This window comes from Bufo gargarizans, chromosome 2 (genome assembly GCF_014858855.1).
Source record: "Bufo gargarizans isolate SCDJY-AF-19 chromosome 2, ASM1485885v1, whole genome shotgun sequence".
NCBI lineage: Eukaryota > Metazoa > Chordata > Amphibia > Anura > Bufonidae > Bufo > Bufo gargarizans.
Window position 1 is genome coordinate 468,202,255 of NC_058081.1, and position 24,153 is coordinate 468,226,407.

Here is a 24,153-nt window from a genome sequence, read left to right on the forward strand (position 1 = left end):
AGTGCGGCCCCCCCCCCCAGTATAATAAATATTGGTGGCGCAGTTGGAAGTGCCAATGAGGGTTAAAAAAATAAATAAAAAATTAACTCACCTCCACCAATTGATCGCGCAGCTGCCGGTCTCCTGTTCTTGCTTCAGGACCTGTGGTGACGTCACTGAGCTAATCACATGGTCCATTACCATGGTGATGGATCATATGATGTACCATGTGATGACCACAGTGATGTCACCACAGGTCCTTTGACAGGTCCTAAAGAAAGAACAGGAGACCGACAGCTGCGCGATCAATTGGTGGAGGTGAGTTAATTTTTTATTTATTTTTTTAACCCTCATTGGCACTGCCCACTGTGCCACCAATGTTTATTATACTGGGGGGGCGCACTCAATGTATATTATACTGGGGGGGGCCGCAATCAATGTTTATTATACTGGGGGGGCCGCACTCAATGTTTATTATACTGGGGGGGGGGGGGGGCCTCACATACATTGTCGGCTCCATGTGGATGACTCATCCACATGAACGAGCACGCAAGGACTGAGCTCTCAGGGTGAGTCATGAGGAGGCGTGGCCTTCACTCAACTGCCGGAGCCAAACCAGGAAGTTATCAGGACATTTACTGCTGGTAAGATTGAAAAAGCAAAGTGGGACAACCCCTTTAAGCTTTCATTGAACACGTTGAGGACCAGTGGGTTTTCTAAACCCAATATATTTAATAGAAAGATATAGATTAGGATAACTTACCACAAAGCCCTGAAGTCCTTGACGAGAATCCATGTGGGATGAACTCAAGTATAAATTCATTGTTTATTGGTGTGAATGAAAAAGCAAATCCAAGCTCAGGGATTTTCATATTATGCATGATGGCTCCAAAAACACCCACTTCAAAAGTGTTGTTGTAAGGCACCTGGACTAGCTCTCCATTGACAGAGACCTAAGGGTTGTGAGGCAGAACAGACAGTAAGTTGGTGATGCTTATTATTTGTATTTGTAAACTACTGGAGTTCTACCTTCTAAAGTGGTTGTCCATGATAATTAAAAATTTCTGACAAACCATCAAATGGTTTAAAATAAAAAAGGATGCTATTCTATGCTTTTTCTCAAGTGCTATTCTCTGCATCACCAGTCCAATCCTCCTGCTGCTGATTTATAAACTGCTGCAGTGAAGTGCCTTTATGTGGCACATGACCACTGTAGCCAATCACTGTCCACAGAAGTAGACCAATGAGGACAGTTATTGGCTGCAACAGTCACATGCCGTACGTCACTGTACACAGCACATGATTGCTTTAAAAAATTACTATTCTCAGTGGCAGACAGCGGAGGAGGACAATGATTGGCTGCAGCGGTCATGTGCCGTATACCAGCATGCCCCCACTGCAGTTTATAAAGAAGCAGCGTCACGAGGACCAGAGCAGCAGCACAGAAAACAGAATGGGGAAAGAGGTAAGTATAGCATCGTTTTTTATTTTAGACCATTCAGGCTTTGAATTTTGAATTCTCTTGAACAACCACTTTAAGGTTTTGGGGTCCGTGGGAGGAACTTATTATTATTATTATTATTATTATTCACAAAAAAATGGATCAGAATAAAAAATAAAATGTATAAACATTATTGGTATGCACTAAAAACTGATGAACACACAGTAATAAAAACACTGGCTCATTTTCAATTTACCACCAAGGAGTCAGAAGGCACATGAAAACCCTCTGACCTAGGTAGGGGGGACCAAAATAAGTCTCAGTAAGTCATTGAGGTGCATTTTCTACAGCTAATGCAGAACTCCTGTACATTATATTATTAAATGTGCACTTTCCGCCTTAGGGACACAGTTATTGTGTACCCTATCTAGCGTGACTGTCACTGTCAAAGACAACAATTCTTCACTAAAGTCACTTAGTATGGTGAGAACTAAAGGAGACAGGGCAGAATACAGTACTGACAAGCGGTTGTAGTGATTCTAGGAAACCTTGCCCCCGATACCAGTGGGCATTTGGGATAACACTAGGGACAAACACCTAACAACCACTGCTCAGAATCCTATGCGTTTCTATATCCCTATATGATCAGGGGTCAGTGAGATGGTGTAAGATCCTCACCTGCTTTGCACTCCAGGGGAACCAAGAGGGGTCCTCGTGGAGTTGCGGGACAGGTTATGCGTGTCTCTGATGCACCAGCGCTGACCCCTTTGCGAGCCAGTGCGGAGATGCGTTCGCGTGGACATCGGAGGGGAGGACCGTCGGAGTCCCGGGGACAGAGTGGCCAGGCGAGTGACAAGACGCCGCGGCCAGGGTTGTCTCCGGTGTCTCCTGCGACTTCCGTTTCCGCATCTGGGTCCACGCGCTCGCATACTCGCGCTGAGTCAATCATGCGTCCGTGCGTACGCACGAGGGCAGGTTCGCAAAGGGATACACGGTCGCGAGTACGCGCTTCTTATGCACTTCGTCGACCAGTGGCGCATATTATACTGACTCACAAGAGCAAAGTGGATTAGGGAGCCAGCCATGGGTTAATCAACTTGTGATTGCCTTAGGCCTTGTACTCAGGTGCAGGGCAATTTGTTCACCTATGGTAGTGGACACTTGGCACCCTGGGATTGGTCAGCAGGCATTTAAAAGGAGGTCTCTCAGGGTGATCAGTGCCCACTGTTATTTTCCCTCAACCAGGTATAGGTCACAACTCCTAGTGACTGAAGACTGCCAGGAACTTTGTCCTTACAGCGGACCCAAGATCTGGAGTGACTCGACTGCCAAGTGCACAGCATCATTCAGCACTGGTTGGGACTATTCCTGGAATCTCCTTGCCTGGTTTTTTGTTATTATTCCTTGTTACCAGCAAGTGTCCTGGACGTTTATGTTTCTGGTGAATAAACACCTTTTTGCTTTCATCACTGGTCTGTTTGTTGGTGCCTTGCATTACAGATGATATCTACAATAAAGAGCTCTGATACTTTTGATGTCTAGTATCAAGCATTTAAACATTCAGGCGTCGGCTTTAAATAAAGAAAACCCCTTCTCACTTCCCAACACTGCCTCCTCAGCCTTGCTCGCTAGGCATGTCACTGGTGTGTCAAAGCAATCGTCAGCGACTGGGGTGGTATCAGGGGAGGACTTATTGCCAGGGACCTGGGACACGTATCAAGCACCGGATAACGGGCTGTCAAGATGAACAGGCCACGCAAACAAGAAAACAATGGCAAATTACAAGTCCAAGACACCAAAAAACTAATTGTTACTTCCCTTGCCCCACACAACACTGAAAAGGAACTGAGGTAATGCAAGACTGTCGGAGGCCGAGTGGGGAATGTCCATCTCAAAACCTACTTCTATCTTCGTTTTAATAGCGCTTATATAAAGTATGTATGAGGTAGGAATACATTTCGGGAGTAACGGCTGTTTTGAGGGGTCTTCCCTGTTTAGTTTCCTTTGTAAAGATATTATGGACAGTCCATGATCTAAGATCTTCCTAGATTATGAACATACCCTTGAAACAATTTGTCTCCATGACACGTATCCTTAACCAGAAATTCCTTAGCTGCTGCAAAAATACAACTCCAAGCATGTTGTGACAGGTTACAGCACTGACAGCCTATAGAAAATAAGGTGTCTCCATAACACTGACTTTTAACCAGTAGCTCTCCAGGTGCTCTGACATTGCAACTCCCAGCATGCCCTGACAACCTACAGAAAATTGTGTCCCTATGATCGTGGTCTTCTGCATGTAATTCTGCATCAGTTGCAAAACTACCACCACCAGCATTCCCTTGCCAGCTACAGAAAATGATGTGCTTCTATAGCACTATAACCAACTAGTATCTCCTCAGCTGTTGTAAAACTACAACCGCTATCTTGCCCTGACAGCCTGAAAAGGCATGCTGGGAGTTGTAGTTGTGCATCACTTTTTTACGCTTTTTTTAAAATGTTTTAACATTGCTAACACTACAACCACTGAAAAAAAAAAGCTGAAGCAAAACACATTTGTAAAATAAGACCCAGGGACTACAAGTAAAAGTGTACGAGAGCTTGTAGAAACTGGCAATAATCCATTTAATCTCGGCTGCAGTTGTAAAGCAGTGTTTTATTTAGCACTTTCTATGTTCTAGCTGTTTGGGATGTTTCTCACTGTGCATCACTGTTCACTAGAGATTACTTGCATACTGCAGTCAACCTGCCGGAGGTCAGGGAGAAGTCAGCAAGAATGAGGAGTGCTATTGGGTGCTGTGACTACTATATAGCTTGTAAAAAGATGTATTATTCGGTAAAAAAAAATCTCAATGTAATAAGGACGCTATCATGGGACGCTAGTGAATGTCCAAATTTGATTGCCGATTTTTATATAAATACTTTAGGTCAAATATTCAGTGCTAGTGTCTCTTTATCACAAAGAGATCTCTGCTTTTCTGAGGCAAAGCTCCAAATGCCTTTCAAAAATACTAGGTGCCTGCAGTCACCACTAGAGGGAGATTAGGAGCTTTCTGCATACAGTGAGTTCTATAGTAAAATAGGAAGCACCTAAGTTTCCTCTACTGGTGACTGCAGGCAGGCTTTTATTATTTTATACTCTTTATGTGTACAGGGGAGCTCTTTATCAGAAAAACAAAGATTGAACCACTAGAGTTAAAAGTTGGACATTCCTCTAGGGTTGGCATGACTGAATGCAGTGCGTTGTCACTTGTTATTAGACCTTTCAAGCTGAGAAGAGATGGGCTGAAGTGTTCTTCAATGGCATGACTGAGAGGAGGTCCAGAAATATCACAAATATCTCACTAGAAATCTCAGTTTCAAGCTTAACTTTCATATGCTACTATCTTTAGGTTTAGCAGGGCATGTTGACATGGTAGATTTTCCAAGTAGATTACCACGTGTATTCCATCCACAGCCTATCTGCATGCCATTGTTTCTATAGGGAATATGCCTTGCCATTCATATGGTCATAGATATAACTTAGATTGTGAGCACCGTTGGGGACAACTTGATGCTAATGTCTGTAAAATGTTGCAGAATATAGTAGCATTATACAAGTGTGTAAAATAAATAAATACAAATTGGTGTGGAGTGCAAAACTGCATCAAGAAAGGGCATGTTCCTTTATGGTGCCTTTTATGTGCGAAAATTGGAGCAGGTGTATGCATGTGGATTAGCCCCACAAAAATTTCTGGCTTTCTCCATTGACAATCACTACTTGTTCAAAGGGTACTTTGACAATAAATTACTCTCAAAGTGTCCCCCTGCTGGGAATCTCAGTGATCAGCTGTAATATGTGGTTAAACCAAGCAGTAAGTGTTCATGCTCAATAAAATCAATGGACTGCATGAATGTGTCAGGTCTTCCAGAAAGAAAGAGATAGTAGATGTTATTTACAGCCTTGCTCCAGTTAAAGGGATTTCCCAGGCTCCAATGTTAAGGATCTAACCTCAGGTCATCCATATCTGATCAGTGAGCTTCTGATATTCGGCACCCCTACCGATCAGACTACCAGTTTGTGCTGCCTTTGAAGTGGCCATGCTGGGTTACTGCAGCCCAGCTGCCAATCACTTGCTATTCCAGTGCCAGAGGCTGTAGACAACAGTTGATTGGTGGGGGTGCGGAGTATCGGACCACCGCTTTTCCAGTATTGATGACCTATGCTGGGCATAGCTGCATCCTGAAAAACCCCTTTAACTGATTATTCTGAATGCACCCCACCCTATTTGTTTAGAAGGCATTAATAGAGTGTTTGAACATGTTCTTAATAAACGTGAGATTTCTATTTACAGACAAGAAACAATTGAGAAAACTGAAGGAACAGTCAGTTACCTGCATATTGTATGAAAGCTTTGCGGTGTCCCCATTGTACTTCACACTCACAGAATCCATGCAGGTCTGACCACTCGATAACCCACAGTCACCATTCTGCAGGGTAACTTCCAGATTGTTCTTTTTGTCATTAAACAACGCATAGGAACAATTACTGAGGAGTTTAAAATTAAGTCCATCAAATGTAACGATGTGTCGGCTGGAACTTCCTTTACATATACCTGATGAGGGAAAGAGAAGGTGTCAATATGCCAGATGTGCCATATATCAGGTTATTCCACCTGAAGACTGTCTTCTGGCATAGCAGTGATCATGTCTTAAATCTAGTATCAGTGTATTGTAATATACTGTACATGGTATATATGATATTAATGCTTACACAATGGCTGGAATTTTATGGGGCTCTATGGCTATATTTAATGGGTACTATGGTAGCATTTTATGGGTCTCCATCATTCCATTTTATGCATACTATAGTAGCATTTTACCTATGACTAGATTATATAAGGCACCATGACAGTACATTATGCGGCACTATCGGTGGCGTACTGTCACGGACGTACCGAGACATACGGACTTCCCCGCGACAGTGAGTGGCAGGAGATCTTTGAGACTGGCAGCACGTGGTTTGATTTGACATGTTTACCTTGTGGATCAATAGGCGTCTGTGTTGTTTCTGGCACTGGCCACACCCTTAACCTCCAGGTGTTGCTATTGTGGTCATTTAACTTTCCCTATTTATAGTTGTTTCTCCCACAATGCTGTGCGGTTTATAGCTTCAGTTGGACCTGTGGATAGCTGGTGTTTGGATCTCGGCTAAGTTCCTGGTGCTGCCATAGCCTCTTGGAAGTTAAGTGTTACCTTTCACTTTTCTGTGTGTTGCATTTCTTTGTTGTTTTGTATTAGGCCTTAGGGAGACTCCTGTTCATCCTTCCTTTTTGGTGGAACAGGATGTCTCATTCCCGTCATTAGTACCAGGGTCCTTTAGGGTTAGACAGGACTTTAGGTATTCCTGTGTATGAACTCACCTACCTCTGGGGTCTGTTCATACTGGCAGTCAGTCAGGGCTTTGGTTAGGGTTTTCACTAGGAGGTGTCCATCTTCCTTCCCTAAGTTTTCAGGTCTCATTTCCTTTTCCCTTTCCCTCCTATGTTCGGTGTGGGGTTTCCCTCCCACACTAGAGTGTGATACGTACATAGAGAAGTAAGGGCCCCATAGCAAGGAACAAGCCAGGCCCCCCACACAGGACAGAAGGGTTTCCGTCTAAACCACTTTCAATGACCCTCGGGTCATGTTTTCCACTGCCTCTTTGCTAAAAGTTGTTCCTTTAGAGCATAGAGTCCTGAATGTACGATATGCAATATAATGACTGGCATATACAATATGTATTATTGGTGGATTCAAGTGGAGCACAATGGTAGCAGTATAAACATTCTAGCTAAGACTTTATGGGGCACTTTGTTAGACATTACAGCCGTTATCATTGCTAGCATGAGCACTGGTCATCATCAGCGATAGCCTGGGAAGACTATGGTAAGTAGAGGGACTTCTAACTGGGGACATCCTTCTGTGAGATATGTCTGGTGATTATGAATTCCAGTTCACCACCCACCTGTAATCCCTTGAGTGCACGGATAAGGTCAGATCAGGCCTGGTGATGTCGTGGTCAAATTCATTCATAATTGTGGAAGGATCTATAACTAGTATCAGTATTGTATATGATTATGTACAAGGATCAACTATGTTTGGACTGAGATTCAGGAATTACACGTACTCCGTAATATTTCATTTATGCTGCTTATCATCCCATGGTACCCCAATGAAACTGAGTGGACCTTAGAAACAAGCAGGACTCTTCTGACTGTGAACATAGCATTGGAGTTCATGTGATAGACAATGAAGGAAATTTATCATAAGGGAAATATTTGAAGTCAGTTTTACTAGAGTCTGCGTTGGTGTACTTTGCGCAAAATTTATCAAATGTTGCATGTTATTTCTTAAATCTGGCTCATCTTTACACCTAACACTTTTGTCTAGAAATTCTACTCCAATTTCCCCCCTCCTCCAATTTGAGTGGCTCTGGGACTTTTTTAGTGATTTTTATTTTATTTTATTTTTTTAAAGTTAAAAGTTCCAGTCATAAATCTGGAACGAAACTCATTAATATAGCTAACCATACTCACTTTTTCACCTACTTTTCAAAACCGGAGCGAGTAAAGTAAAAATGCAAAAAGTTGGCACAACTGACCTAAAAAAAAGTCACAAAGGCCCTGTTTTGTGACTTTCTGAAGTCAGAATTCTGGCGTGCAGGACGTGATAATTCCCCCCATTGTTTATCATATTTATAACCTTATTGTTGGATTATATTTCAAATTATTTAGTGTTATTTTCCAGCTATTAAAGAGAGACTGATTCTGCTGAATGCTCATAATTTAGCATCTGTGACTTCTTCACACTACATATATGTCAGAAATGCTTGTAGAACAAGGAGCTCCTGGGCCCCAATGCAAAATTTGTAACACGATTTTTCTCCACTTAACATGTGCCATTTATCATACTGGTGTATTCCTATGTGCCAGAGGGGCTTTGGGGGAATGCTGCCTCTCTGCCTCCTTTAGCTTTGCACAGCATATTAAAAGCATAGCTAGGTGTCCCTTTGCAAAAAAAATATTTAGATCTTTGCCTTAGTCCTGTGTCTAAATGCCATGGTCAAGTGGTCTGATGGCCACTTCTCTAGCTAGGTCCCTAAGGAATTCACAAAGCACATTTTGAACCATAAGCACGAGGGACGGGTTGTCGATAAATTAGGCATGGTTATGTGATTGGTGCTAAGACCAAGTACCTATTTTTTAACTAAAATGTAAAATTGTCCTTATATTTGTAAACCAGAAGTCAGAGCAAAGGCCAAAGTCTGTTCATTTTCTTTTATATTACAAAGACATTATAATTCTTCCATTTTGTTATAGTGGCCATTTTAGAAACATGAAGTGTAGCCATTTTGGTTGTGACTCTTTGAATTAGCTATGTCAGACATGCTCAACCTGCGGCCCTCCAGCTGTTGTAAAACTACAACTCCCACAATGCCCTGCTGTAGGCTGATAGCTGTAGGCTGTTCGGGCATGCTGGGAGTTGTAGTTTTGCAACAGCTGGAAGGCCACAGGTTGAGCATGCCTGAGATATGTCAATCTGAAATTGATCATTTTAACAGCTTTTTCTTTAAAAAATGATTTACTAGTACAAAAGCCATTTTTCACATCTTTGAATAGTGTGTATCTTTGAGAATTTGCTTTGAAAAATGAAGATTTAGCACTTACATGGACACACCCATCGACATCCACATCTCTCCTTAATCTTTATTGCTGGTAGATCATTGTCACAGTTTGGTTGTGGTATCTTTGTACAGTCTACTCCAATGTTGCTTAGTTTGGTCATGCCACCATCCAGGCAGGTGACTATGTGACATGTGTCCGGTAGTGTCCATGTATCTCCAGCCTAAATGCAAAGGCAAATGTTATATGTACATTGAGAAGTAATAGTAACACAGAGCTTGGTGGGGAATGGTTCTGTTTTGGAAATAAGTCACCCAGACTTCAGTGCAACAGATTGGACAATATTATGGATCCCTGCAACATTCCAGTTGTACAGTACAGAGGTGAAATATGGTGCCTAGAGAGGTCTATGGGCCCATACTGTAGCTTGCAAACCTGCTAGATAAAGTGACATTGAAATTTTCCACACAGTGTGGATAAGATTTGTTAAAGTTTCTTCTACTTTTCTGTTGCTGTAAACAGGGGCATAGCGTGGGGGGGGGATGCCCCGGGCGCCACACTGCAGGGGGCGCTGGCTGCTGGCACAAGAAAATCTTAAATCGCTGTGTTTCCCCCCCTTCCCCAACACACAGCTCTGCAGAGCAGAGTGAGAACCGGTTGAGCATCACAGGCAGGGTTAAATCACCTGCTGCAACTGACAATATCACGTGACATTCCTAGGTCACATGGGTCAGAAGCTGGCGCGCGGCACAGAGAAGGAGGTCGGGTCACGGATGGCTGCTCAGGAGTGTCAGCGCAGGGAGGGAGAAAGAAAGAAACAGCGTCTGTCAGTACAGGAGACTCTGAGGAGGAGGTACATGTGAATACTGTGGATGTGCTGAGGACAGGGGGGACGGTGAACTAAGAGAGTTTTTGTGCAAGATTGGAGGTGTCTAAGATTGTATGGAGGGAGGCAGTGTAGGATTGTATGGAGGGAGGCAGTGTAGGATTGTATGGAGGGAGGCAGTGTAGGATTGTATGGAGGGAGGCAGTGTAGGATTGTATGGAGGGAGGCAGTGTAGGATTGTATGGAGGGAGGCAGTGTAGGATTGTATGGAGGGAGGCAGTGTAGGATTGTATGGAGGGAGGCAGTGTAGGATTGTATGGAGGGAGGCAGTGTAGGATTGTATGGAGGGAGGCAGTGTAGGATTGTATGGAGGGAGGCAGTGTAGGATTGTATGGAGCGAGGCAGTGTAGGATTGTATGGAGGGAGGCAGTGTAGGATTGTATGGAGGGAGGCAGTGTAGGATTGTATGGAGGGAGGCAGTGTAGGATTGTATGGAGGGGGTACCTCACATGACCTCCTGCGCTCTGTCTTGCGGGATGACGTGGCGCAGGAGGGCACAGTGTGACTGCCTGCGCCAGGAGGCTGGAACTCAGGCCATAGGCAACGACAAAGAGAGGATTACAGGTGAGTATTTTTTTATTTATTTTTAAAAAATGTATATGCTAATGCATTCAGTATTAGGGGCACAACGGGAATGGGGGAGAGCATTTAATATACTCCGGAAAGGGAATTTTATATATTAATAAACAGGGGGCCATTACCTACTAATAAGACAGATGGGGAACTATATATACTAATAATACAGAGCGGCCACTATATATATTATAAATACAGAGGGCAATATACATATAGACACTATGGGGTGAGAGGGCGTTATAATACAGGGGGCACTGCAGTGGGGATTAGAAATACTGTGGCTACTACAGGGGGCATTATAACTACTGGGGGCACTATAGGGGTGCCTTATAGATCAGCCTTATTACTTCTGTGGGCTCTATAGGGGCCTTATCGAGGGGTCTTATATTAGGGGTGCTGTGGGAGCATTATTATTGAGGATAATATGGAGGGCATTGCTAATGGGGTTGCTATTGGGGGTACTGTAGGGGCACTATTACTATTGAGGACAGTATGGAAGCACTATTACTATTGGGGGGATTATCTGCATGATACTATTGTCTGCAGTATAGTATTGGGGAGCACAGTGGCACAGTATTGTGGGTAGCAGCATGACAATGTTGGGGCACAAAAAGGATTATAGAAAAGTGAGGAAACTAAGATGTCTGTGTGTTAAACTCTGCAGAAATGAGATATGCCTGGAAGAAATAATCATGGAGTTCTGATCTGATCTACATCAGAGGAGACGTCGCTGGAGGTAAGAGGAATGTGGCGCTGTATTATCCTGCATGTTTTGTAGAGTTGTGTGTAATGTCAATCCAAATATCTCTTTAACACTAGGGCTGGGAGGGTTGTTGGACTGAGAATTTTCCACAGCAGGGACAGCAGAAAGGCTAGAATCAGCCCTTCCCTTTAAGCCACTGAGGGCCTCTATAGGCCCACACCGCCACACTGTGTTATCTGCGGTGTTACATAGGATTGCAGGTTGGTAAAGTGAGGCGTGTCCACTGGTTGGGGGGGTGCAATACTTGGCTTGCCCCGGGCGCTGGCAACCCACGCTACGCCACTGGCTGTAAACACTGCAGGTTTTCTGCATGCAATTCTGCTGCAGAAAACCTGCAGCGATTAAGCCAGTGCTCTAAAGTGAACCAGTCGCTCACTAAGGGCAGCATAGGGTGGTTATAGACCCACTGATTTCAGGTGAGTCCGATGAGTCTAGCTACTCCCGCCCTCCCCGCCTCCTGACGATGACTGACAGATGTCTTTCTTGTTGTGCTTGGGAATGAAACTTGTGGAACATTATTTTATGGTGGGGGCAGTTGGCCTCATCTCCATTGCAGTGCTGGTGCATGCTGCGGATTTCCGCATATCAGTATTCTAAAAGTACTGACTGCCAGGCCACAATTGACATACCGCTGGAATCAGTGGGTCTATCACTACACTATGCTGCCTTCAGTGAGGGCAGCACAGTACAGGTGACAGGTCCTCTTTAAGTAGACAAAATCACTGCTAGAAAAGAAGTAGGTAGGACTTTGACCAATCCACCTTCATTTCCAGAAATAAGCAAGAAGCTGTCTTAAATAATGATTCTAAAATGTCATATACAGCTATGGAAATGGACCATAAATACCTTTCTTGGATTTCCATCCTCATCAATGCAAACGTGTACAAAATCTGAAAGAGAGAGAATTAACCAGAAACCCTACATAATCAGATTTACAATTTTAAGGGAGAAAATGACAGTAAAAATAATAAAAGAAACTAAACAAAACATACTATAGTGTTATTTTCATATACTATACAGGACCAGGAGGTCCTGAATTGGTCAATAGATGGATTACTGCTGCAGCAGTAAACCCGGATCATTGCTTGCATGGTCTGATATTTCCCAAGACACTGCTAATCGGAAATTAGATTTACCAGTGCAAAGTTTGTTGATGAAGTCATCACGTAGAAGAAGCATAGTTGGCAAATCTTCAAAAAGTTGTACTTTTGTGATCTTGTGGATACCAGATGGTCCGGCAAGCTTTACCAGTTCATCATCATCATACCTGGATCCAACACCGATCGGAAATACTGATACCACTGAAAATACAAATTAAAAGCTTGATACTAGAAGAACAAATATTTAGGTCTTAATATAAAAATTTCAATATGTGTATTATAGAAACCAATATCCAAGAGCGTAAGTAGCATTAATTGTTCCAAGGTCATAGACTCTTATCAATCATTTGATACTGCTGAGGCCTGCACTGGCCAGCCACTCATTTCAATGAATAAGCAAATATAGAATACATAGATATGCCAAGTTTCAGCAGCTCCCCCTTCTGGCTAATAGAAAACGAGATCCAAGCAAAGGAAAAGGGATGCTGCAGAAAGGAAGTTGAAACCACAGGCAGCCATTTTGTAGACTATGACGAGATGGCTCCTGTCAACCAGTCAGAAAATGCAAGTATACAAAACACTTCACTAAAGTCCTACCATTCCACCTATGTATCTATGTATTCCATGACTACTGGGATTACTACAATATAGTAATTTGAACATATACCCTGTGAGCTAGTAGTAATGTAAATTTCTCATCATTGGTTTCTGTGAAGAGGACAATACACAAATATACGGCAAAACATTCATTCATTCATGTGTGCGCCCTTGAGCACAAGAAATTACTTGATAAGAAACATTTTTTGTAAGACTTGGTCTAGGCAGGCAATCACTTAAAGTCCACAAAATATAATTAAGGTAAAATTACGATTTGCTGTTGCAAAGGTGGCTGCATAATCCACTTGATCCGAGGACTTGTCTGCTACAATGAGGACTGCAATCTTAGAAGAAAGAGGTCTTGCCCCATGTATTTTTGACACAGCACTTTGGACTGCAAAATCCAATGCGTCTCCTGTAATAAAAGGAAAAAAGATTGTATATATAAATTTCAAGACATGAAGTTGAATTGACAGCTAGGTCCATAAATATGAGAATACGCAGATTTTGTCTAGCTGAATTTTTTTTTCATACATACTGTACATGGTTATGGTGGGATAGTCATTTGGTCATTTACAGGCAACATGGGCTAGTGAGTAAGCTAAGTGTGGACTAAATCTGAAAACTATATACAGCTTATGCATATTGCACAGACCCCTACAAAGTCAATTTAAGGGCCAGCATGAGCAAAGTTGTCAGAAGGAGTTGGAATAAACTTTCTACAACTCCTGATGGTTTACCACCAGCTTGTAGGTTAGCACTTGACCACCTGCCGACTACTTTTATGGAATGGAAGTGCACAAACTTATATTCAAAAGTATTTCCGATATAGAAGTCTCAGATAAACAGATACTAAATTTGCAGGTACTTGAAAATGTACCTCTTTCAAAGAAAACTATACTTTACAGAAACTCTTGTTATGGTTGATAGTGTTTAACCTTGTTGGGGTGACAACACATAGTAACATAGTAACATAGTATATAAGGCCAAACAAAAGACAGCCTGTTGCTAGAACAGGCAAACATTGCTGTTATGCTTATGTATGGTATTATATCTCTCAGCACTGGGTGCCCTGCAACTTGCACCCATGATAATTTTCCATGCTGTTATGATATATGATTTCCGATGTACTGAGCCTTTTAGCCCCTGAGAGAATGGTAAATGTACTGTATGTGTAATATATATTGGGATAAAAGTGATGGACATATATATTCCTTCTGATGCCATCACAGGTCCTTCACTATAATTTCTGATTGTCACTGGAAAGTGCCCACCTTCTTCTGCACTGGTCACATGAAAGTTCACCACCCCCTACTGTACACTATTAAGAGTCGCCCCCTCATGACGTCATTGCAGATCCTATTGTTCTTGCTCTGGAGGGTGAAGTACGTGCCCTCCGGTGCCTAATTATAACTACAGACCTGCCTGGGATGTAACCCCATCATGGGAATGCATGGCCCCTTACATCACACAAAATTCCCCCCAAAACGGCATGATCTGGAAATGCAGACACCCCAATAAAATGGCTCTGACAGGAACGGAAATAGTTAGATCAGGACAATACTGCAGAGAAAAATTCATGTCCATAAAAAGTTTTCACTGTAAGGCAAACCTAGAACCTGCCTGCAGTGCGCATAGCGCTGTTCTGCCTGGAGGAGAAGGATGTCATTCAGAAGATGTGGCTTACAGCTCCAATACTTGCTCAGTAACGTTATGTATGAAGAGAACATTTCATTTTTTAGTTTGTTTGACTGATATGTATCTGTGTCATTTTGTGACACAGAATGCCATTTTGTCACAGAGTGTCATTTTATGGCACAAAATTAATTTTATTGAACAGAATGTAATTTTGTGACACAGAATTAATTTTGTCATACAGAATAGCATTTTGTCACAGAATTAATTTTCTCACACACAATGTCATTTTTTGACATAAAATTCTACAAAATGAATTGTCTCTATACAAAATGTTTTTTTTATTGTGTCACAAAATGCACTATAAACAAATGGTGCCCCATATGTAACCACTAGAGCTGCCTTGTTTAAGTTACATCTATGTCTGCCTGATTCCTTTCTCCATCCTAGAGTGGGTAGACATGCATACCCCTTATAGATTTGATAACCCCTTATAGCCATAATCTGATATGCCTGTGTATGCATGTAGGTACCGTTTATCCGGGGTGCACCTAGCCTTTCTTCTCCCTGAGGCAAAAACTGAAACGCCCCCCCCCCCATGCCAATTCCTTAACCTAACCTCCTCCCTCCAACCCTACTTTTAAAGACATCCTTGGAAAACATTACATACAGAGGTACAATACATAAAGGGTAATACAGCGCACATACCTCTTACACCCAGTGATGAGTCCTCTCATATAGACGCTCTCTTTCTTTATCTTCTCCATTCAGACCAGACTGCCATGATTATTTCTTTCAGCTATCTCTTGTCTCTGCAGAGTTTGACACCTACTTTTCCATCCTTGTCCCCACCTTCTGAACACCCCATCTGGCCACCTCTAATACTCTGCCCACTGTGCTTCCCAATACTATACTGCAGAAACAAATAATCCCCCTGAAAATACTAGTACCACACAGATAGTTCCCCTTCAATAATTATTGGCAAACAGTACTCTAAAAAATTAATCTGAAACTTATAGTGCAGTAAACATAATGTCCTCCAATAATAATTGTACTAAGCTGATATTGTGCCTCCCAATGTAACAGTCCTCCCTAAAGTCCCACCAATAGTAATAATTCTCTGCCACAGTTCGCTATGTGGTAACAGTGAACCCAATAGTAGTTTTGCCCCAGAAGTAATAATGCCCCCAGTAGTAATATTTCCCCCTATAATTTGTGCCAGTAGAAAAAAATTACCCCTTTAGGCTACATGTCGTAGATTTATTCCGGCCGCCTCTCGGCATGTTTGCCCCCATTATAGTCAATGGGGCCGGAGCGGACTTCCGGCAGCACGAGTGCACTAGCGGCAGCACGGATCCGGCAGGCTATTCACCCACCGGATGTGAAAGTAGCCTTATAGTGTTTGCCAGTAAAATAACTCCCCCTTGAAATGTGTGCCAGTACATAAATTGTCCTTTATAGTATGTGGCAGTACAAAAATACCCTCTTATGTGTGCCAATACAAAAATGCTCTCTTATGGCATGTGCCAGTACAACATTTGTTTTTAGTGCTAGTACAAAAATGCTCCCTTATAACGTGTGCCAGTACAAAATGCTACTTTACAATGTGTGCTAAGTACAAAAAAAGTCTTATGTGCCAGTACAAAAAATTCTCCTTTATAACGTGTGTCAGTACAAAAAAAACACCCCCTTTTAGTCCCCTCAGTACAACAAATGTCCCCATAGTGGCCCCCTTATAATGTGTGCCAGTACAAAAATTCTCCTTTTTACAGCCGCAATGTCCCTACAGTGCTTTCTCCAGTTACAAAAAAATAACCCCACCCCATTGGGGCCTAAAACCATGCTGCCAAATAAAAATAATAAACTCAAATACTTACCTCCATTTTGCTGTCAGCAATGCAGTGCAAGACACAGACCTCTTATAGTCTGTGCCCTGAGCTCTATGCAGCGCTATAATGATGACAGCATCCTCTGATAGGCTACAGGAACTAGGACTAAAGCCTATTAGAGGAAATGATGGGCCAAGGAGACATTGCTTCCATGCCCCATCGCAGCATTCAACTGTATTGTTGTTCTCAGTACAGCGATGCAGTTGAATATGTATGTTTCCGCAATGGAAGAGCTCATTGCCCATGGCCCTTCTGCTGCCCCCCTCTTGCCTATACCTAGTGCTGCCTGAGGCAATCGCCTCACCTCGCCTCATTGGTGGTGCACCCCTGCGGTATATACATATATAAATTAGCTAACTTATACAGACTAACTTAAACTTATATAGATTGTATAGAATTTACCAATTTTGCCTGATCCTTCTCCCATTTTCTGCATGGTGTCAACTGCTTTAAGAAGACTTATTTTGTCTTGAGGGTCTGCCCATGCAACCTCCATTGTAGGTGCCCATCCGTACTGAAGCACAGCCACTTGAGTTGCATCATGACCTTGAAATAAATAAAAAAATGAATACAATGAGATAGATAGATACTGTGGATAGATAGATATATAGATAGATAGACAGTCTGCCAGAGAGATAGATGTGCCTTCTTACCAATGTGTGCTTTTTTTATAAAATTCTTCACAAATGTTTTCATATACTCAAATTCAGATTCTTTGACATTCAATCCACCGTCTACTATGAATATGACATCCATTTGTTTCATGCATGGTACTGGTAAGAGAAAGAAAAGCAGTAAACACAAAACTGTCAGCATTCATATAGAATAACACAAATTTCACTTTTTCAAATTAATGTCCAGTTATGAAAACCATTGCTGGGTCATGTCTTTGTGAGTGTTTCCGCACTTTGGCTTACATATGCAATAAATGGACAAATGGACAGGAGAGCTGTCTTTATCAGACAACCTCTTTAACATCCATCGATATTTATCCATCGATTTTTAACAAAATATAATACAAATTGCATAATATATACATACCTACAGGGATATGTGTTGGTTGATCAATTCTAGAACAACAACCTGTGATTATCTCTTCTGTTATACTTGACAATTGATCATAATTTTGAAGAACTCTTTGATGTCCAAAAATATCCAACTCTTTTATGGGAGCATTTGTGCCAACTGATATTGGAAATACATTTATATTTTCCTCTTTTCTTATGACATCAGTTGGTGGATTTTCTTGTATCATATACACCAAGTGAGGATTTTGGTGACTACTTTCAAAGTCTTTCCTCAATGTGTGTTGGCTGATGTATCGAAGAACTTCTCCGGTGTTGGTGGCATTTCCACCCCTGTATTCAATTTTTCTAATCTGTTTGATTATGTCCTGTTTTTGTAGTTTCCCTGTAAAGGTGAATTCAACAGTTACAGTGAAAGAATACTGTATGATGGTGATATGAATGGTTTCTTCACCAATATCCATTCTCTGAATCAAATCTTCAAGGAAAATCTTAATTTTCTCAATGTCGAGAGAGCCTTCAAATGCAATAGTAAGTTCTCTATCAGGACGGCTGGGGACTGGGGCTGGTGTAGTGGTGGGGATATTTCTCCGAGGCTCTGCAATAGTGGTGGTGGTGGTAATCTTTCTTGAAGGCTCTGTTTGAGTTTTGGAGTTTGTTATTGTACCTTGTGTTGGTTCTGGTACTAAGTCACATAAGTAGTCGATAATTTCATTCTTGCGGGTCATTAAATCATCCACTTTGGGCACAATGAATGGTTTATTCATTGGTGATTGCTTTTCAATGAATTCAATGTCACCCATGTCAACGTAAGGACCTATCCCAATTGGAATCAAAGTGACTTTACGCTTTTTTATCCCAAGTCTTATACTTGTTAAGCTTTTTGAACTTTTGGAGGCTGTAAGTAATAAGACCATTCTTGGTGCATTGTCCCTCTTGGCCAGATCGAACACATATGAATTTGTAAATTTAATTGCCTCAGCAGCAGAAGATGTTGGACTTCCCATGTATTTCATATTTTTTACTTGAGTAACCATATCAGAGAGTTTCCGTCTCTCATTAAGGCTAAATAATTTAGGTGTGTGTGTAGAATTGTACTGGACAACAGAGACTCGAATTCTTTTTTGTGAAATACGTATTTTTTCCATAATACTGACAATAAAATCTTTTACAGTTTCAAAATCAGTTCGAGAAAGTTTGGAGGAACCATCAACAAGGAAAACCAGGTCCATGGCTTTTTCACAGTTATATGTCCCAGGTGCAACTGTTCCCTCATACTCTTCATATGGTGTAGGTTCTGGAGTTGGTTCTTCCGGAGGGAGTTGTGGTTCAGTAGGTGGTGATCTTGTTGTTGTATGTACATCACAAGCGCTGCACTTTAGAGTTTGTTCTTCACAATGGCTTGAACGAGAAAATAAACTCATAAAACAATTTTCACTATTTACTCACTCTTATTTGTTCTATTAAGAGAGGTTCTAGACCAGGGATCAGCAACTTTCGGCACTCCAGCTTCTGTGAAACTACAACTCCCAGAATGCAAACATGCTGAACTGTTCTTCTAGCTCCCATAGAAGTGACTGGAGCATTCTGGGAGTTGTAGTTTCTGAACAGCTGGAGTGCCAAAGGTTGCTGATCCCTGTTCTAGACCCTCATCTATTGGCCAGAATGAAGAGTGACTACAAAAACATCTACCATTGTGGAGGACCCAACACGTCCTTTCATTCTACTGACAGCCTATTAATATCAAAGAAAATTGTGTAATGCTTCATCTCTACTGTGGTGGTGCTGCAAGGAAATTAAACACATTTCTAGATTTGCACACAGATTACAATTGATTGGTGGGCATCCCAGCAGTGAAACATCCTGCAATCAGCTGATTGTCAGGTGACCTTTCATACAAAAAAAGAATGTCCAAAACAGTGAAATCCTTTGAAGGGGTTTTCAAAGAATACAATGTCTATCCTTTAATAGAATAGGGTTGAGGTGAAGCACAAGACACATCCTCTGTGTGTGGAAAACATTGAAGGGTTCCTTAATTTTGCTTATTAGTTGGGGGTCAGAGGTTCGACTCCATTTTTCTATTGAAAAGTTCTCATTGGAAAAAACTGAAATGTCTTCCCATTAAATGATAAGCTTGGCTATTTCTTTCCTTTGTCAGTGTGTTCAGTGTGCATGCATATAGATCTCTAATACTCCACCTACAGACTTCCATGGACCCATAAGGTACCTCCAATTTCATACAATGGTAAAAACTGTTTTTTATTCTCTCTGAATTATACAGAGCTGTAGGCACTCTGTGTGGTGCTATATGGTGTCTCCATGTGGCCCCATTTTATATCCCACAATAATACATCCATTTTTGTATCACCTACTCTATATGAATCCAAGTATGAAATTGAGGGAATGCAGAGGTATGTACACAATGGGCACGCAATGGGCTTCATTTTATGAATTCATACAACACAAATATATGCTAAAGCTATGAGCATGGGCCCTTAAAGGGGTTGCCCACTTTTTGGCTGCAGCTGACCAATGTGTATATAGGATGACTATATGCACTTACTAATATAGCCTTTCTTCACATTCTGCACCATTTTCTGTATTTCAAAAGACTTGCTTACAGCATCCACAGGAGGAAGACACAGTGGAAATGGGTGTAAATTACAATGCCCACATATAATGCCCATGTATAAACAGTTTAAAGTGCAAGTGCAAGTGCAAAGAATACATCACAATTACGGCAGAAATAAACATTACCCATACAGTGCTTCCTCCGGGATGGTGCCAGTCCCAGACGAAGGTTCACCAAAACGGCATTATATGTGGGCATTGTAATTTACACCCATTCCCCCTGTGTCTTCCTCTTGTGGATGCTGCCTTTCCCTGCACTATTTTCTTTGTATGCATTATTCTTTGTTATTCTATTTATTATTAAAGTGAATTTATCTAGTATGTGGTCTGGTAGTTCTTTATTGGATTGCATTTAACATTTTACCATAGGCATACCTTTTATACTACATTGTGCCTGTATGTACAAGCACTAGTGTTCATTATATATGTAGATTTGTTGGTTTACATTATTGGGAGACCTATCCAGTTAGAGTTGCCATGGTGATCAATAGCTCACCAGAGATCTGGCTTCTGGACCTTTCACCAGCCAGGCAATTTACCTTCAATAGAACCAAAGTCCATAAATATCATAATATAGCACATGAAGTTATCTTTGTAAAACAACTCTTAGACCATGTTGGAGCAGGTTTTTTTGGCCAAGAAAAAAATTGCAAAAGTAATCATTTTAGCAAAATAACATCTTATAGAATGATTGTAATTACAATAAAATACCCAATAAGCCAAATAATAGTAATAATGTAAATACCATTGCTGGCAAAGTGAAGGTTCATCTTGGTTCAATAAAATGTACTTTCCATGTGGAATACGCCGTCCTTCAACCACACACATAGGGCAGTCTTGAAGGTCAATACATGATCCAGTTACCTCATTCAGGATTTTACCTATTTGACACAATAACAGTCATGAGGATTAAGGAGCAATCATCAGGGGAAATTAAATGGCTGCCAACCTTTTAGTACACACAAAACCTGTACTGATCACACAGGAGGGCAAGTTACTTCACAACACTGAGCTAAAAAGCTGCCGCATCCTCCTCCCTGCTCTGCTTATCAGATAAGATATTCAGCTGAATCTCTGTAGGAATGGAGTTCATGAGGAGACATGAAGTACAGATAGGATGGACATGACAGACTGTGGTAATGGATACTGCATACAAGTGCTGCTGTTCATCACCCCCACCCTCCTCTCTGTACTTCATGTCTCCTCATGAACTCCATTCCTACAGATATTCAGCTGAAGATATTATCATCTGTATTCAGGATCATAATCCCTGACCAGTAGAGCAGAGAGGAGGATGAGGCAGCTCTTTAGCTAAGTGTTCTAAAGAAACTTGTGTTGCTGTGCGATTAGGACAGGTTCTGTGTGTACTAATAGGACAGCGGCCATTTTATTTCTCCTAAAAATTACTCCCCAGAGAAAATGATCTATTATAACTAATGAAAGGTATTTAGGAATGTATTTATAATAAAGTAATATTGAAGTATTTTCATTTTCTTAATTCCCGGAGAATCCCTTTAAATAGCACGTACAAATAGTTATTATGAGAAAAGGAATCCCCAGGGAAGGATTAAAGGGATATTCTGATTATATCAAATTATCCCCTGTCTCCTGCGCACTGCTCACTGGGAGATATATGGGTCCCGTAGAGAAGAATGAAATGGCAATGCGCATGCTTGATCTGCCACTCGTTTAATTTTGGGGATCTCACTTTTGTCTGTGTGAACAGTAGGTGTTCCACCAGTCGAACCCCCACCAAGCGAATATTTATCACCTATCCTGCAGTTGATATAACGAAAAGATCCATTTAAGCTAGATCTTAACAGTTCTAATTACAAGACAGGGTTGTGGTACAATGATTTCCGTTGCCATGGCACTTTAGGGATGTGCATTACAACTTTTCATGGTAACAGACTAGAGTATTGTACTTCATCTTCCTCAGTGAAAGAGTTTGGTGCATTATGTTGTTTATAGAGATGACTTGTAATGGCTCTGCTATTTCTGTTGTCCCTGCCTACTTGCGTTGGCCTGCATTCTGTCAATTTTGACTCGCCTACAACATGGGGCCACTTTTAGTTTTTTTTTTTCCAGGGCCACTTTAAATTCCCAGTCCGCCACTGATCACAGGTCTCTCTGGGTGGGTGAGACTTAAAATAAATATATCTCAGATAACCCCTTTAAGAGCAGCATAGAGTTTGCTCTTGTGATTTTCATTCTTGGATGCATAGTCTAACTGTCCCATATAAGAGATGAATTACATAGAAACATAGAATGTGTCGGCAGATAAGAACCATTTGGCCCATCTAGTCTGCCCAATATACTAAATACTATGGATAGCCCCTGGCCCTATCTTATATGAAGGATGGCCTTATGCCTATCCCATGCATGCTTAAACTCCTTCACTGTATTTGCAGCTACCACTTCTGCAGGAAGGCTATTCCATGCATCCACTACTCTCTCAGTAAAGTAATACTACTGATATTACTTTTAAACCTTTGCCCCTCTAATTGAAAACTATGTCCTCTTGTAGCAGTTTTTCTTCTTTTAAATATTCTCTTCTCTTTTACCTTGTTGATTCCCTTTATGTATTTAAAAGTTTCTATCATCTCCCCTCTGTCTCGTCTTTCTTCCAAGCTATACATGTTAAGGTCCTTTAATCTTTCCTGGTAAGTTTTTTCCTGCATTTTATCCAAGCTATACATGTTAAGGTCCTTTAATCTTTCCTGGTAAGTCTTATCCTGAATTAATCTAAGTGGGGTGGTTAGCAACAATCTCAATCTCAACCTTGACTACTGCTCTGTACATACTCTTCCTCATCTCATTTATATATTTATAGCCCCCTATTCTAGCAGTTAGGGGTATCTACCACTGCCGATCTAACATTATCACCTATTTGTGAATATGTTTTCTGCTTAAATACCACTGTAAACCAAAAGTCATCCTGTCTTCTTCCTTATCTCACTATCTCTTTGGCTTCATTTGGTTTTACAGAAAATTCTGTAGTGTACTAGATCTATCACAGGTTGTGAATAAAAAGCTAAAAATGTCATGTAAGATTAAATCAATGTATATTGTAAAAGATATGTCCATGTGAAGCTTAAAGGGGTTTTCCACTGTATACATATTGATAGGGTACCTTTAGGATAGATAATCAATATCAAATAGGCTTTTTGCACATGCTCCATACACTGGGTACTGGCCATGCCTAGTTTCTGTACTTTGCTGCCATTTGGGAACATCATTGCAGTAACTAGGCCTGTCCACTACACAGTGAATGGAGTTGTGTAGTTTTGGGCCTGCGGCTTGTGAAAACGGCAGTTCGCAGATGTGAAAGTAGTCACGCCCCCACTAATGTGATGTTAATATTAAGAGCTCTTTCACACAAGTGGATGCCGTACGGGTAATCCACTGCGTGACTGAGTGCCAAGCCTCGTTCCGGACAGCAGAGACACGGAGCATTAACATTACTGATAATGCTCTCTGGATCTCTGTGATCTTTTTACTACAAAATCACAGTGAGATAAAGTTGTCACTGTGATTTTGTAGCAAAAAGGTCACAGAGAGGCAAAGAGCATCATCAATCATGTTAATGCTCCATGTCTCTGCTGTCCGGAACGAGGCTTGGCACTCAGTCACGCAGTGGATTACCCGCACGGGTGTGAAAGAGCCCTAATTGTAGTGTGTATAAATATGCATATTCTACTTGTATTTGCACAATTGGGTTTATGCCCTATGGATTTAGTCAGTATAATTGCCCATATGTACATTATTTTCATTGTTATTCAGATTATATAGCACACATAAAAATGAATAAAAAAATATTGCAAAAAGTAAACTGTTAGATAAGTACTAAAAGCATTCCTTTTCCAGCCTATAAAAAAGTTATTTGCAAATTTTTATAGATGTTGGAATTTGTTTTCTGAAGTCTCGGCCAACAATATTTATCCCTTCTATTAAAATAACCATCTGCTCGGCTGTTAGAAATTATTTC

The 24,153-nt window shown here is 41.3% G+C and overlaps 1 protein-coding gene across 1 annotated transcript in view; it reads right to left on the minus strand.

The window, feature by feature from the left end:
- VWF (von Willebrand factor) overlaps positions 1-24,153 on the minus strand; it is a 198,183-nt gene that overhangs the window by 72,772 nt on the left and 101,258 nt on the right. Inside the window, exons 27-36 of the mRNA XM_044281052.1 lie at positions 20,911-21,046; positions 17,551-18,935; positions 17,163-17,282; positions 16,912-17,055; positions 13,257-13,400; positions 12,425-12,589; positions 12,135-12,178; positions 9,109-9,286; positions 5,795-6,015; positions 743-932 (exon numbers count right to left, since the gene is read on the minus strand). Of these exons, the coding sequence (XP_044136987.1) occupies positions 743-932; positions 5,795-6,015; positions 9,109-9,286; positions 12,135-12,178; positions 12,425-12,589; positions 13,257-13,400; positions 16,912-17,055; positions 17,163-17,282; positions 17,551-18,935; positions 20,911-21,046 (2,727 nt within the window). The remainder of the gene's footprint in view (positions 1-742; positions 933-5,794; positions 6,016-9,108; positions 9,287-12,134; positions 12,179-12,424; positions 12,590-13,256; positions 13,401-16,911; positions 17,056-17,162; positions 17,283-17,550; positions 18,936-20,910; positions 21,047-24,153) is intronic.